Source organism: Grammomys surdaster, unplaced genomic scaffold, assembly GCF_004785775.1.
Source record: "Grammomys surdaster isolate TR1022 unplaced genomic scaffold, NIH_TR_1.0 134, whole genome shotgun sequence".
In the NCBI taxonomy this organism is placed as follows: Eukaryota; Metazoa; Chordata; class Mammalia; order Rodentia; family Muridae; genus Grammomys; species Grammomys surdaster.
The window spans coordinates 4,046,204-4,063,471 of NW_021604592.1; the positions used below are offsets into that span (position 1 = coordinate 4,046,204).

General features: G+C 38.2%; 1 protein-coding gene across 1 annotated transcript in view; it reads right to left on the reverse strand.

Annotated features, from left to right (window-relative positions):
- Nucleotides 1–17,039, reverse strand: part of Slc13a1 (solute carrier family 13 member 1) — a 71,053-nt gene extending 54,014 nt beyond the window's left edge. Inside the window, exons 1-2 of the mRNA XM_028762650.1 lie at nt 16,919–17,039; nt 2,045–2,173 (exon numbers count right to left, since the gene is read on the reverse strand). Coding sequence (XP_028618483.1) covers nt 2,045–2,173; nt 16,919–17,017 — 228 coding nt within the window. The 5' untranslated portion in view covers nt 17,018–17,039. The remainder of the gene's footprint in view (nt 1–2,044; nt 2,174–16,918) is intronic.
- Between the last annotated feature and the right edge of the window lie 229 nt (nt 17,040–17,268).

The following is a 17,268-nucleotide window of genomic DNA, read 5'->3' on the forward strand; positions in this document are numbered from 1 at the left end:
CTTTCTTTCTTTCTTTCTTTCTTTCTTTCTTTCTTTCTTTCTTTCTTCCTTTCTTCCTTTCTTCCTTTCTTCCTTTCTTCCTTCCTTCCTTCCTTCCTTCCTTCCTTTCTTCCTTTCTCCCTCCCTCCCTCCCTTCCTCCCTCCCTCCCTCCCTTTCTTCCTTCCTTCTTTCCTTTCTTTCTCTCTTCCTTTCTTTTCTTTCTTTCTTCCTTTATTAATGTTCATTGGTGTTTTGCCGGAATGGATATCTGTGTAAGGAGGTCAGAAGCCCTGAAACTGGAGTTACAGACAGTTGTGACTGCCACAAAGAGGTTGGGAATTGAGCCCAGGCCCTCTGGAACTTGATTTTACCCACATGCCTGCTGTAAAACGTGTCAAGTAACCTGCTTATTTTTAAGTATTGTCAACAAGCAAAGTAACTAGAGTTAGTTCTGGAAGGAGATAAGATGGGATGAGTGGTGGTGGTGATAGAGTTAAAGGTGGTAGGTTTGACGAGAGGAGTTAAGGTCTAGAAATCACACAGACTGGAGATATGGATTACATTAATATTTAAGTTCCAAGAAATGCTACCTGCATTTATGATGTTATTTAGATGTGAAGCAAAACTTGCATGGGACAATGTAGCTAAATATTTGTCAGACTTAGTCTAAATGAAGTTTAACTTCTTGAAAGTCAAATTACCACTCTTGTGATTTACTGATGACCTACAACCAGAAAAACATAACATGGAATGAGGTCATCTGTAGTACATAAAATGAAAGAGATTCCTGCCCTAGGTGAAAGTTGTCTCTGAAGAATTCTTTTCCACCTCTAAGACCTGAAGGCTAGCAATAATGTCACCTTTGAGAATAAAGGATTTCTGAACAGGTACTACCAGCAACAGTGGTACAAATACTGTTAGCTCCTGCAACATATTTGCTATCTCTGATTCGTCTTCTCCCCTCCACATGTTAGTCCACCTAAGAAACTTAGAATTTGGGGCTTGAGATTCCTCAGAAACTGAACCTCAGCCTAGAGAGAAGAACAATGGAAGGAAAACCCTTGCCATGCTCTTCTCGAAAACAATCATAATTAGAAAGAACAGAAGAAAAGTTGGGAGGAAGTTCAAACATGGTATGAAAAGAAGAACAGACAGGATCATAAATATAAAAAGAATTTTGACTCCTACTTGGGAAGAATTATGTGCAAATGAAGCATGATGACTCCTCTTGTAGAAAGAACTTAACCAAGACTAGTTAGAAAGAAAAGTCTCCATCCACACAAAGGATGTGTCAGCATCCAGACAATGGTGCTAGACCCAAGCAGAAGGCAGAAATACAGTCCTATTGCACTGACTGACTCTATGAACTTAAGGGCTTTCCTAAGAATGTTGTTACTCTAAAGTTGTAAGTGCTTTAGGCAGTTATTTATTTGCTGTCTGGAGATTGAATGGAGATAAGTGCTCTGATTTCAGGGTGTTCCATGTATTTAAGGGGAAACTGAATTTATTTTCTTTAGATGGGCACCCTTAGACTACATAAAGGTAAAAAAAAAAAAAAAAACAGTTCTCAGCATGAATAAACTCTTCTCAGCAAGATCAAACTAGAAATGCACATAAAAGCTAATTTGGCTTCATCTTTTGAAGTACCAGGTTTTTGGAAAAGAAAACCAGGGAGCATTTTCCTCATTAAAAGCACAAATTTGTTTCCTTTAAAAAAAAAATGCTGTCAGTTCAAATTCTATGGAATTTGGGAATTATACAAGATTATTCAGGATGTTAATGAATGTCCTCTTTAGTTGGGAGAAAGGCGCCTGCTGTACATGTCAGCAAGAGAATATGGTCACATTTCTTCTAAACACATACATGACTCAAAAAGCTATGACATGTTTGTTCATTGAAGATAAAACAGACATGCAGTATCTCAGAGAAGGAGTACTTGAACGTTTGGAACACTTACAAAGAAGCCTTATGTCAGGATCATGGCTTCTTTAAAGACAACGTTTCTCAAATGATGTCACCACATAAATAAAGGAATCATAATTTAACAGCATTTGAAGAACTTACATGTTTAGAAGACATAATCCCAAACATGGGAAACATTAATCCAGGCAATAGAGCTGTGATTGACAGGGGCAAGGCTTCTGAGATCCAAAATATGGCGATAACAAAGAGGATGTAGGCACATTCTGCTTCCTGCAAAGAACCAAAGGTGTAAGGTGAAAAAATTGACCCTCAGAAATCATTCTTCAAATCATGACTACTTTTTTGGATGGTGCTCAGGAGGAAGGAATTGTGAAATTTTCTGCATCATTAAGTTATCACCAGATAGTTATTTTTAGAGAGTTTGAAGCAAAAATTAATGAAGGTGGAAATGAAAACATAGAATTTTTCCTGTTTCCTTTTATATTTCCTTCCAAACAGATCGTCTTTGTGTCAATTTTCTGTACTCAAAATAGTGTCTGTGGCTGTCTATCTCCACTCTCACTTGGACTCTCAAATGGACTGAATGCTGCTGGAATGCAGGAATAGGCAGGCTGCAGACATTTCTTCATGATGACCCCTCTTTTGATTCTATTCCCTTTATCTTTTAATTGTGCCTGTATGGGTGGAACCTGCATCCATATTTTTAACCAAAGTGAGAAGTCAGAGCAAGCACAATGAGAAGATTGGTGGCTCAGATGAGCTGGAATCCAGCTTCTAAGGACATGAACCTGGGGATGCAGAGGTGTCCAGTTTGCATTTGTGAGGATGGCAGCTGAGCTACGGTGGACAACACAGGGAGACTCAAAGGGAATCTTAATGCTAGTGAAATCTGTTGCTTTGCTTAGTCTAAAACTGTAGCTTTCTACAGTTCTAGGGCACAGAAAGGAAGAGATTAAATTGATAAACCATCTGTGACCTGTATAATTTGCTATGCAATCACCTGAAATGGGCTAAACAATCAATAAGTGTTGTCATCTGCTACATTGCTGCTTCTGTTTCTCATGCTCCTTGCTGTCTGAGAACTCTGGATTGCATTTGGAAATTTACCGAGACTGTGGCTAGGACTTTAATGAAGTCTTTTCTTTAGGCCCATACACTATCCATCTTTCTTCTCTATGATTCACCAGCATCCTGCTGAATCTTCTGGGCTGGGATTTTGCTCCCCAGCATCTTTGCTCTTTCAGAGAATCTAAGGGATGCTTAATAAGCCCGGACTCTGACATATCTTCATTGTGTTATATTTTTAAAGGAAAAAGAATAAAGGTATTTTGATGTTGACAGTTTTTACAAAGTCTGCCTCTGTAGTCTTGACAAACAATAAAAAAGAAAAATAAAGCAGAACCTTGACTGAATCCTCCTAAACAGCTCTGGAGAGAATCTGTGGGCACTAGTTTAATTTAAAATGTCAGTCTAGAGGGAAGGCTGTGTATTTTCTTTTAACGACAATCCATGGATAGTCCCAAAACTTTTCCTTACAGCTTTACATTTTCTGCCATATTTGGAAAAATGTAGGTTTTAAAGACAACATGGGCCCCTTGACTATCATACTCCCTAGTTCTGACCAACCCATCTCCTGATACTATTTATTATTCTTACATTAAGTCTCAAATCTGTCCCTATGCCTGTATCCAAGTTCATTAGAGGAAAGCTTGTTCCAAGACCAGATCATTTTCTAAGAACGCAGTTGATTTTATCATTTCTTCCATAAAGCTAGATTAAAGGTCTGTCTACCCAAAAAATACTTTGGAGCACCCACATATAATGGTCTGCATCAGAAAAATGAGAGAAAAGTCAAATGAGGCTGGTGAGTTCTGGTTATCACTTCTAACTTCTGCCATAGGCTAGAATTTTACCCCAACAGCCCTAATCTACTTAGAAGGGGCGGCTTTGGTCAGAGAAGTTTCAATTGCTGAATGACATCCTTTCCTGGAAGATTTTCATATTGTACCAATGCAGCTCTGACTTCAGTCAGCACCCTTCTGTTGCTTTATTTTTATATTTGTGATAATTCAGAACTTTCTTCCTGTATTTACTCCCCTTTACTCTCCAAATACTTTTTGACATCACTTCTCTATTTGTAAAGACGCTTTTATGTCAGAGATGGTGGCCCACACCCTTAATCCCAACATTTGGGAGACTGAGGCAGGAGGAGGAGGGATGCCATGGGATTGAAACTAGCCTGGTATCCAAAGCATGTACAGATCTAGCAAGATCAACATAGCAAGACTGTGTCAAGACAAACAAACAAGTCTCCTTTTCACACCATTTTGATGTTTGGATCTGATCCTACCTTTTTATTTTGCATCACACTCTAATTCACAACATTTGTCCAGGTGTCTACAAGGAAGCTTCAGTATTCCCTAAAAGGCTTCTTTACACTGAGGCTGCTCAAATTCTGGGCCCTTTGCCTTACGTAATGATTTGAAGTACCTGAAAGCCTAACAAGAAAATTCAATTTCTTTGACTCACAATGCTTGCATTTCTCTACATATGTGTATATTTGTGTACGTGTACAAACTAACTTGAGAATTATGAATCAGTAGATTTTATATTAAAACATAATGAATTTTTGTCTTTACCTTAACAAATGAGAGACTGGGTAACATTTGTATTATATTGTACAGGACAATAATTCTCCAGATTTTACAAACTTATATCTTAGAAAGTGACAGCGTCCTTCTGGTTCTGCATAGTTCCTCCCTTCTCATTCTCTTCCCTTCTCATTTCTAGTTAACATTTGAGTGGGATGTCTAGAAACAAACCATTCCTTACCTGTTCTGACTTTTTTATTTGTTTCCCTATCCCTGAGTTTTCACATTTGCTGGTTGGCTTTCTCTGCATATATCCTATGTAATCAACAACATGGGGATCATCTGGAAACTTGCAAGCAATGTATGCCTGCTCATGGATATACTGAAACAAGACCAACATTTTCAAGGTAACCAAGGGTAAAGATCAAAAAGCTATGGGATATATGATCACTCAGTCTTTTCTTCTCATATTTTTCTCTCGGTCCAGAATCTTGCTTTCAGGGAATATCCTTCTGCCAAGTGAAATCTCTAGATCTGTAAGCTATTTGGAAAGTCTGACATCCTGCTATGTGCAGTTCAAAATTATATACCGTTCATGGAGTTTCCCACAATGACATGTGAATATAACTTTTTTCATATGAGTATTTCATGGGATTATAATTGCACCATGCTTCTGTTGTCTCTGTAAACTAAACTACGATTTGTAGGAATTTTCCATGCCTGAAGGAAACTCAAAGTCTAGAAAAGGAAGAAACAGAGTCACCCTTGTCAAATTAAGTGAGGGAATTACTTTTCTCCATCTCAAGCCCACTCATCCTGCAAGGTCTCGTAGGCGTTTGCAGTGCTTGTGATGTTGTTATAATAACCTGCAACCAAGGCAAGTGTGCATTTTAATCTAAATTATGTTCCGGAGTTAGAAAAATTCTTTAATATTATAAATCTGTGAACGGAGAGACAGAAACCAGAATAATAGCTATTTTTATCTTGTTTACATATTATGACTGAAGATGCAGGAAGAGAAGACATATTTGAAATTATGACTATCACAGACTTTACAAAATGCTTTTAAAATCCATGATACATTTTGCAAAAGTCCTATGTGAAGTGAGCAGAATGAAGGTGGAGAAGGAATGAAAAAGAGGAAGGGGAGGAAGAAAAAGGAAGACAAAAAATACTCACGAACCTCATCAGGACCAATAGTGCCACTTATATGTTCAAAAGTCTCTAGATGCCCACTTTTTGGGTTCATTTGTTTTAGGAAACAAGACACTCATTCAAGCAGTATATGGTCATTAGATTTTCCATTAAATCAAAATGAAGGAGATGCACTATCCCATAATCTAAGATGCTTGCCTGTGAGCAATGGACCTCCCTGGCCCACTCTTGAGTGTCTCTACCTTTCCCTGCTCCAGGAAGGTTTTCTCTCACTAAGGGTGACAGAAATGTTGTGGGAAAACACTTATCCTTTACATTAAAAATACCCAGGCATTAAACCTGTGGAGCAATCCATTTTAAAATAGCCTTAGAAATTCTAAAATATTTAGGACAGAAAAATTACATAACAGGTATAGTTGTTTACTTTGCCATATTGAACAAATACAGATATTCAGTCCCATTTATTTTTTAAATAGATAAAATGTTTCTGTGAAAAGCTCTTCAGAGTCACTCCCTCGTGTCCTTTCCCTGTACTCGCCCCCCTGAGATTTGCCTCTGTCTAGCATGTGGTTTGTCTCCTTCTGTCTGTGCTTTGTAATTTTTGTTATACAGAGACCATTAGTATTTTAATAACCATGTTTTTTTCTCTTCTTTGTGTGTGGCGTCTGCCTATGTACATATTTGTGTAGGAGGGCACTTGCCTGTGCATTCATGTGTGGAGGTCAGAGGTTCACATTAGAATGTCTTTCTCAACCACTTTTCTTCAGTATTTTTGACAGGCTTTTAGTGAACCCGGGGCTCAACATCTGGGCTAGCCTGGTTGGCTAGTGATCCAAGGTATCCTCCTCTTTCTACCTCCCAGAACTGGAGCTGCAGGTACTTACCACCACACCTGGCTTTAACAGGAGTCCTGGAGCCCCAGACTCAGATATTCATGCCCTCTGAGCCATCTCTCCAAGCTCAATGTACACTTTTAAAACTAAAATGCTTTACGCGGTATCATTTTGTGACTTTCTCACTAAGTATTTTACATTGCAAGTGCATTCATTCTAATATATGTACAACTATTGTTAAATTCATTTTAAGTGGATCAAATTTTCCTTGCTAAGGAATATGTTAGCCTTTGTGTGTATAGCTTTCTAACTCTCCTTAATTTTTCAATACTGTATAGCTGTGAATGTCTTCGTACCTCAGCTCCATATGGATATAGGAAAAATAATTTCAATTCTAGAACAGAAAACAAATAGCAATGTTTTGTGGTCGAAGAGCCCATTTGAGCTTGTTTCGCTATTTCCATGTTCCTATTTATTATTATAAATGATAGTTATACTAATTTTGTATCTTATATTTATTATGTGTATAATTTGTACAGTATTGGTTTTGGCATAACAGTGCGAAACAATCTACCTTCTCTTTTGTTCTTTTTCCAAATTGTTTCTTACAATATCACCATTCTTTTCATTTCTCTGGTTTTTCAATGATGTTTCTGATCTACATGGAACATTGCTTTATTTTTCTCAAACTTGCCTTAATAGACTTGAGTTTTACTTGAAAAATAAATCACAGTTAGAATCACAGTTTCATCCTAGACTTTCTTGTACTTCTCAGACTGGTCTATAGCCTATGTGTTTGTTCTGTTTCCCATTGTTATAGGGAAAATACCCAAGACTGGGTAGTCTTTCAGTCTCGTGAGCATCTTGTGGTGGTTGGTATGACAATAAGGGAAGTACATGTAAAGGGAGATGATAGGATCAAATAAGAAACCAGAGACTAAGGAAGGCCAAGGCTTGCTACTTTTTACAACTCACTCTCATGATTCCACCCTTTTAATTGTCAACTACTAGTTGACGATTTTGCCAGAAGGTCGCACTCAGCCCATGTCTCAACTCAAACACTTTTTTTTCTGTTAACTAATCTTTCTTCACCACAACCGAAGCTAATTCAACTCTCATGTCCTCCAACAACTTGGCTGGATAATGGACCTACTTTGCTCTCCCTGACAGTTAATATAGCTTAGCCTCACCAGATTGCTCTGAGGATGGTAGCCATTTCTTTTTTCTCAGCACTGTAATATAGATACCCTGGCCTACAAGATACCCTAATTCTGATTGGATCCTCTTCCCTGTCTTCCTGAGCATCTTCTTATCTGACCAGTCTTGAATAACCATAATGGTTAATTTCTAGATATTTCCATTTAGCCAACCCCATGTCATCCCACCCTCTTTTTGAATCCCCCTACATGAATGTAACCAGTGTTCTCATTCTACGGAAGTGTGGTGGGGCAATTGTGGTGATTGTTTCAGCAATCCTAATCACTGGGATTTTCTTATATAGGAAAAAGAAAACTTTTGGAGGCCAAAATAACCGTGGTAAAGAAATACTCATTCTGATACAGTTGATATCCAAAGCTCTTGAAATCTACACTGCCTTCTCAACTTCTGATTGGGGTCATATTTTTAGATAATACTAAGGTCTACATTTTGACATTCTGGAAGGCTTTTTTTTTTTTTTTGGTTTTTTTGAGACAGGGTTTCTCTGTGTACCCCTGGCTGTCTTGGAACTCACTCTGTAGACCAGGCTGACCTCAAACTCAAAAATCTGCCTGCCTCTACCTCTCAAGTGCTGGGATTAAGGGCGTGCGCCACCACTGCCCTGCTCTGGAAGGTTTTTGTTCCTTGAGTTTGCCTCTTGATATTGAGGGGTAGGTGAGACTTGCCAGATATTTAAGAAACCTAGACCAAAGCTACCCAATCCAATAAGCCTCTCTGTCCCTTAATTTGTTCTCCTGATTGACTCTGTGGCTCCAAGGACATTTAACACTTTTACTCAGAGCCTTTGGTGATCTCCTCTCTTTCAAAAGAAATCTATTCCTTAATATTTGGCAGACCATTGGGGAATATTTCCAAGTGCTGGCAGAGTGGAATATTGATCCTTCAAGGGGAGGGTATAGAGTATAGTATACTTTCAAAATTCTAAAATTAATGATAGAAATGAGGCCAATTCAAACATCTGTAGGAATGTTATTACCTGACATTTAACTATTCACCTTCCTGCAAACTGGCAAAAGGATTATCAGGAAACAAGGCAAACATAACACAGATTAGAATAAAGCTTACCCTTACAAAAATGCCTAATAAAGTGCCCCAAATTACTCAGGCATAAGGCAGGAAGAATACTCCACCAATAGACACCTTCCTAATCAGTATACCTTCTGGCTGTATCTGAGCCATGCCTTGGCATGGTCATGCTATTTGTCTTATCCATGTATGGTATTGTCACAGTAAATTGCTTATGTTAGTTGATATACACAAGTCATCCTTGAAGAAACTGAATTCAACCATAAAAAGAGACATTTCTCCTGAGGAAGCTGCTTACCACTCAAAACCTCCAACACACTTCTGAGTTATAAATTTTATTTTGTTGCTTTTAATTTCTATGACTACCTTTATTCATGTTTAACATAAATTTTTAAGATTTTTCTGTCTATTCTTGCTTATACTTATATTTTTCAAGATTCTTTCTTCATAGACAGATAGATAGATAGGTAGATAGATAGATATAGATAGAGATATATGTTTCTCCTTTCCTATATTGCTGATTCCTGATCATTTTCATTGAACTTTGGGTGTTTTCACCTGCTTATTCATTTCTGCAACCTTCATTATTGTAGTGTATTTTTGAAGTTTTCAAAAGTATCCTGAGTAGTAATTGTTGTATTTATTTTATAGACATTTAAAAATTAAATCATAATTATATTGTTTTCTCTTCCCCATTCCTCTCTTCAACCCTTCCAACATACTTCCCTTGTTATGTCTGAACTTCCTGATTTCTTTTTCCTTACATTTTATTACATATATATGTACATAAATATTCCTAAATATATTAATACAACCTGCTCTAAGTCCATCTACAGAACAATTCCTGTACCTAAGTTCACAGCAAAAGTGGTGGAAAGATTGTAAGAGCCAGAGAAACAGGAAGGTTGCTGTGAGGCTTTGTCTCATAGAGATGTCAAAGAAGTTACATTCAATGAACTCTCATCAACATGACTGTCTAAGCAAGATCTGAGCAAGCATGATGACACTAGTGGGCATGTTACCGTGAAAAGACCATGGTGCTTCAATCCTAGACAAAGAATTGCAGGTAACTGAGGAATGCTGAGTACAGGAGGAATAGTCTTCCCTGGGAAAGACCCCTACTTCCCCCCCCAAATTAATTTCTAATACAAAATGTTCATCATATACACAAAGGGAACTTTGCAATTGTTTTATTTGTGTGCTTTCTTTTTCTATACTTATCTTCCTGCTCTAGGAGATTCACTTTGACCTCCCTTAGTCCTTAGATAAGATTCTGTAAACTGAGAGTCCTAATCCTGCTAGTATGGCCCAAATGGTACATCTGACTACATGAGGAAGCTGATGTGTGGTTCTTTCTGTCCTGGAAAACTGGAAGTGACTGATTCCTATGGACCAGAGGCAGTGGCCAATGTTGTTCTTTTTGTCTTTCAGGAATTAAAGAATATCTCTTCTGTCCCTAGTTTCTGATGCTGAGCTTGATCTGATCCCAGAATAAATTTAGGGAACTGTTGACTATGAGTTCTCTATGTATATTCTTTTATGTTTGCTAACTTATTTTTATACTTACACAAAACATTCTTTGTCAGTACAAGCACAAAGTTTCCTTAGACTTGAGAATCTGTTGCTTAATTGCAAAACGATATATTTTTAAAGATCCCTATCTTTAAAGATGGAAGGTATGGAGCTCAATTTATAGTCAGGTGAAAATAGCATCTCTGGTTAGATTTTAGACTTTAAAAATGGAGAGTAGAGACAGCCAGTTGGTGGCTTCACTATGCCAGGTATCAGGGATATTTTTAACTCCCCATTTCATTCAACTTCAATCCCTAGCTAGCACCTGAGAGGCATGGCTTTCATCTCACCCCCACCTCACCCTCACACAATTGAATTGGAAATAATCACTGTTCTACATTTTATGCATTAAGATGAAATCCATAAATTAAGATCACAATCACCCGAGGATTTTGCCAACCATGTCCAGAAGCTGGGCTTTTACAGAAGAATCTGAGGTAGGTTGAGAACAGCTGATCTGTAGACAGTATCTCAAAGTTTTAAAAGAGAATCCTCTTCATTTTATAGATGAGGAAATGAGCCAAGGGTAGAACATCAAAATCTTTTACAAAACTTATAAGAATTATTTAGGTAATGGGAGACAGGAGAGGCTAACCCGTGGTCAGTATTCATGTATCTCAGAAGCTTAAAGTAACTGACCTGTATTTCTTGTCACCTTAAGAGTCCATAATAGGTCAAGATTCGTGTGCAACAGTTACAAGAGCAGAGAATCTGCATCTCAGTGAGCACTTGTGGGATTTAAGTTCGGAAACATATGCATACCTTTTCAGGATCTGATAGTCAGAGAAGATACACTTAACCCTCAAGAGACTTGAGGCCCCAGGGAGTGGGGAGGTTTGTTGGGGTGGGGAGGGTGGGGTAGGGACATCCTCTTGGAGACAGGGCAGGGAAGGTTCGGGGGGGGGGGGGGACGTATGGGATATGGAACAGTCAGAGGGTGAACCTGGAGGGGGATCAACTCTGGACTATAAAAAATAATTAAAGAATAAATTTAAAAAGAACAGAACACTATTCCAGAGCAATGTCATTTTCTATCAAAGTGAGTTTTAGTAGAAGAAAATGCCATATTGTTTCTAATAGCCTGTATCCTAATTGAAAAATTAAAAAATACAATGCAAAATACCATTGTACTCTGTGGGCTTGGGAGTTTCTAATACTTTGTATGCTAATTAAACAAATACAACACAAAAGAGGGCTGCCCTCTGTGGGTTTGGGGTCAGGAAATCTGCTCAAATCTTTTGTTCTATTTATAGGTTCCTGTAACTTTGGGTAATTTTTAACCTGAGTTTGTTCAACTGCAGAAGGGAGATATTGACTATTTCTAATAATTACTACGAGGCTTATTACTATGAGCTGTCATATTTGTCATGTTTACCAAGCAAGGTTACAAAATCATATCTCAAAAGGGAAAATGAGCTTTGTGGGGCTTATTACTATGAGCTGTCATATTTGTCATGTTTACCAAGCAAGGTTACAAAATCATATCTCAAAAGGGAAAATGAGCTTTGTGGGTCTGGCACCTTCCATTTATACCGTGTTCTCTTCACTACTCCTTTCTCTGTACTTGAAGCCCTTTCCTCCAGTCACTCCTTCACCTTATAGTGCATAGAAATTCCATGTCCTTCTGTCATATGAGAACAATCTATTTGCTCACTCAATATAGTCATCTACTCTCTGTGTGACAAGCCCTGTCTTTTGGCCTAGAGGACACAGACTGACAATCAGCATGATCCTTTTAAGGCATTTACAGTCTGCAGAGGAAGGCAAAAACAATCACCACCTGGAATACACACTACAATGGGGCCAACATAGCTATGATGGCACAAGAGCAGCCATAATGATTCTCAATTTACTCTGCTCTTCTCAAGGAGGGCAGGACAAAGTAGGAGGCAGGAAGAGGTTAGAGCATGAGCAAAGAGAGAGCGTTAGGAAGGAATGTTCACTGGTACTCTGGGGATGGCAAAGAGTAAGTGTGAAAGATGGATATGGGAAGGTGTTAGGACAAATGTCAAAGTTGAAACTTTCCACCCATGTAAAAGATGTTTTCCTGTTGATCATGACTGGAACAAGCTGGCGTTTTGAAATAGTTCTCTGGTGAGATTTTGGAAGAAGGGCATGAAAAGATGATGTGTGAATAGAGGTAAACATTGTTGTCTCAAGGAGAGTACAGTGAGAATGGGGAATGGAAGATGGATGGAGAGAAGATTTAGATGGAAAGACAACATACTCAGTGGTAGGAGAAAGATAGAGGGAAAAGCATCTGAGAAGACACACAGGTTAGAGGCTTGTGCTTGTACCTTGACTCTCCCATGCTCTTTCTCCCTTGGAGTCCATCTTGATGTGAAATATTAAAAACAAACAAACAAACAAACAAACCCACCAGAATTACCAAAGAGAAAACTGAAATGCGGTTAGGGGTTTTACAATCCATAAGCTAGTAAGTGGTTTCGGTTATTTTTGTTTTTGTTTTTGTTTTTTGTACCTCTTTACTGTGAGAAGGGCTCCAAGCAAAAGCATCAGACAGCTGGAGTGAGACACTCTTGGGAGAAATGCAGCCAACAGGATAATATACGATTGCGCAGGTTTTTCCTAGGCTTCTCAAGGAACCTGGGGTTGTTTATTTATTTATGTTTTTATAAAGACAGTGTCTAGTGAGGCCCAGGCTGACCTTGACTTTGACCTCCAGTCCTCCTTATTCCATTTCTGAAGTGCTGGGATTAGAGGCGTGGACTATCACACCTTGATTACACAGTACTTGGCCTTGAACTAGGGATTTTATGGATGATCAACAATATGCTGATTGAGCTAGGTCCCTAGCTAGACTGTCTCTTAATGTTTCATAAACAGTAACACAAGACAACCCAAACCATTGTAAAAAATAAAAGAATAAAAATAAAACTGAGTAAATACTGAAAAGATTAAAATTAGCAAACTGCTAGACTAGCTACATAGAAAATATAAATGAAACTGTAGCCCACCACCTAAGGCAGTATTAATAGTCTTCTGTATGGGAATATTTAGGCAATTTCTCCTTTAAAGTGAGAAAAATTCACTGTGATTATATAATTAAAAAAAAACCAACAGTTGCATTAGAACTTTGTTATTGATTAGTAACTATTAACTGTGGAAGGAATAAGAGTACATTTGTGTTTAAGTGAAAAAATTTAAAAAGATTTCCGATACTTTAGATTCACAAGAAAGTATAATTTATTGCTTATCAAAGGAACATCTACAGCAATGCCGTAGGACTGAACTTCTGACCACCATGGGACTGTTGTAGATGCATATAATCATTTGTAATGAGTATTGGTAGTCAGACAATGAACTCAGACAAGTGTTGGAAAACACGAGCAACCACATCATATGAAGCTCTTTACTAGTTTTTCTTTCTACATTTATTCTGAAAAGTTTGAGTGACCAGTTAATAGTAATAGCCAGTTGGTAAAAATTAAATCTGGTCTTCTATTTGGCTTATGCCCGGAAACTTCAGGAATAATGCACAGTCTCCTTCCTTATAAAATGTCATTCCCATGAAAGCACTGAAACACATGAGCTGAATTTCTCATTCAACAAGACGGTGTGGAGATACCAACCCAACGCCATGATTCATAGTGAGCACTGGACAAGAAAGGGTCAACGTAACCTGACAAGCAGACATGACCATGCGACATAGCTGGGACTCTGTGACATCAGGAAACGGCACACACCTAGTTCATTGCTTCATTTCTCAAAAGGCCTTTCACCAGTGTCGGGAATCAATGCCGTTTTCTACCTCAGGACTCTAAACAGCATGATGCTAATTAAGGAAATAAGCCTCCTTTGCTCTTTGGCTGATTGGGAACATTATCTTGTGGAGAACTGCCTGAGTTGTTGATAAATGATTAACAATCCACGAGGAATAAACCTTTAAAAACAAAAAAAATGGAGAAAAGTCTCTAAAACACCTGTTAATATATGAGTTCCAAGTTTTGATAAAACCCAAGTTCAGAACAAGCTTCTTGGTCTTTGTTGTGCTCAGTGTCTCTGAACACGTACTCCTTCAGATGTGGAATGAGAATGCTGGCATGTCAGCCATCATCTGCTGGTTTGTTAGAAGGTTAAATATAATGATTTGGGCAAAGCATTTGGCAGAATGCCTAGAAGAGAGGAGTGCTCTGTACAGACATCCTTTCTCCTTCCCTCTTAACATTGCTTAAAAATTCTCTGAGGATCCCTGTGTTGCTGACACATTTTTGGCTGGCGATGGAATTGAGATAGGAGGCAAGGGCCAGTCTCTAAATGGACCAGTAACCAGTGGAAATCTCAGCCAGCAGTTCCTCACTTGTTGGTTCTATGTCACATACATTTGATGTGTTTTTAAAGACAAATCTGACTTTTGATTTTGCTTGAATTCCTCTGTTACCTTATTGCTGTGTCTACAAGGACAGATTTCCTCACTTCAGTAACAAAGATGGTAACCATAAATTGATGTATATCCTTCTTGACGTAAACCTCTATCAAATATTATACCTTCTTTCCTGCCTTCATTGCAAGAGTTAAATAATGTTCTTTTAAGTTTACTTAGTAGTTTGTTAGTAATAAAATTTCTATTCAAATTTGCCAAAAAATTCTATTATGGAGTTAGGACATTTTTTCTTCATTAAAATTAATTGAATTTTAACAAATGAATTGATTAGAATGAAACAAAAACAGAACACATTCATAAGTACAACCTGATGACTAGACTCCTCACTTTGCACTCAATGTACTTGGGCTAATGTGTAAATGTAATATACTTTTACCATTGCATGTTTGGGAAAGGAAAATCAATGAGTGTGTATCTTAGCAATGATACACTTTCCTGGTGGTGAATCATGAAGTCACATTATTGCTTTTTATTTATGTATTTGTTTTCTTTCTCAGTGAGCTTGTATTTATTTCCTCAAAAATTATGGATGGTAATTAGAATGAGATGTAGCTGTACGTCAGAAGAGCAGCACAGATGATGTGTAGTCATGGCATAGGATTGACTGTAGTTTAATTTCCTGTATTCTCTGCACTAAGGTCCCACGTAGAGACTAAGGCAGAAATGTTAAAATGTGCCAAGCATCCATGTATAAATCAAAATGTGCCCAGGAGAAAATTATGATACATTTGCAGATTCATAAGATCAAGGGGTTTGTAAAGAGGTTATTGTGCATAATAGATGGGGTAACAGACCTAGAAATGATGAGGGAAGGAGCTGTATTAGAGCCCTATCTGTGCGAGTCCTGTCTGCTATCTGGTCCAGGCACCAGGGTCACACAGCTGCCTAGTCTCATGGATGGGAATCAAGTGTAGGAAGCTGCAGTAGACAGATCAAATCTGGCTGAAAATAATCCACAGTGTTCTATTACTGCATATGAATTTCCTTCAGGTATTTCCAGATAGGTGGCTAAGACGTCTGAGGAAAGCTCGAGCTCCCAAAGTACTGTAATTATTCTATTTTATTAATCCAACAGTCCTCATGAGGAAAGAGCATCAGCTAGGTTCTCTGAATGGAGGGACTTCCTGTCAAGAGAGGGTAATAATTTCCTTAGCTGTACCAGCAACACAGGAAGGGAGAGTAGGAGAGCCCCACTTACTGCTTGGTGAGTGGTGACTCATTTAGTCTTCCCAACAAGCCTGCTAAGATCCCGCTCTTATGTGAAAGCAGAAGTACAGGGAAGTTATGTAAGTCTTTCAGGTCACACAGCTTGCAAATGCTAAATATGGTATCTCAAGCAGAGAGCCTGTCTCCAGCACCTGTTCTCCTACCACCAAATCACACTTGTGGCTGGCACAGGGAAGAGGCTCAATAAGTGTTTGCTTGTTTGGACCACATCACCAAAACATGAAAAATTCATTGAGCTTAATATTCTGGGCTTAATAGACTGATTCTTTTCAAAAGCAAACTGGAAGATATTCATAAGTATGTCAACGTAAGTACACTAAAATCTGAAATGAGCAAAGCGATGACTTATTACATTTTCTGATTAACCTGGAAAATAACTTCATATCTTTGATGTCTCTGTTCCAGGAGGAAATTAAATTTCTGACAAGGTTTTGTGGCTGACTCTAAGACACTGTGCTGACAGCTCTGTAGGTATCTCTAGACCTTACTTTTCCGATTGTTCTGTTTAGGGCTGTATAAGCTTGCAGCCCTCAGGACTCTTGTGTCTTAGAATAACTATGAGTACAACACAACATATTTGTAGCTAACGACAACATCTTGTCACAGTGCCACAAAGCTGGGTATCCTGGTCGGTCCTTTATATAGAAATTCATTATTGCTTATTCCTGAGGGAAGAAATCGTTATCCATGGTGCTTCCTGGAGGCTGATCACTTGAAAGATCTAAAGGGTTGTGTTTCTTTTGCTCTTTCCTTCATCTACTTGACAGGTGGAGAACAATTCTCATTGATTATTATGTCTAATTATTCCACTTAATAATGCCAAGATGCAAATAAGACCAACTACTAAAAATGAAGAAAACAGATAAGTACAATGTATAGACAAGCAGAAAGTATTACCATTCCTCAGCTTTGAACCGGACCATAATCAACATCGAAGGGTAACCTATAGCCCAAGCCATGTGCCTGTGTGTGCTCCAGGCTTGCTTACCTTGGTTCGGATGATGAGAGGGAGTGGCAATAAAACCAAAACAGTGAAAACCACAAGGAGAAAGCGGCGATAGACCAAAGCATAATTGAGGAGCTTCATTGTCCTGAGCAGGTGCCTTCTACAGTATCCTCCTCACACTCAGGCGGATGTTAAATAACCAGCCTGGATTAATATTTCTCTACCTCATCATCTTTACTTACCGCCCCAGAAAAACCAATGTTAGTTAAAATTAAATCTCATTTTTATTGTTTTACTATCACAATTAAAAGTAGGAGATAAGCCCAAGACTGATCAAGGACTCAAAGACCATTTGCTTATGTGATTTATAAAATGTAATACTAATTCTCTGC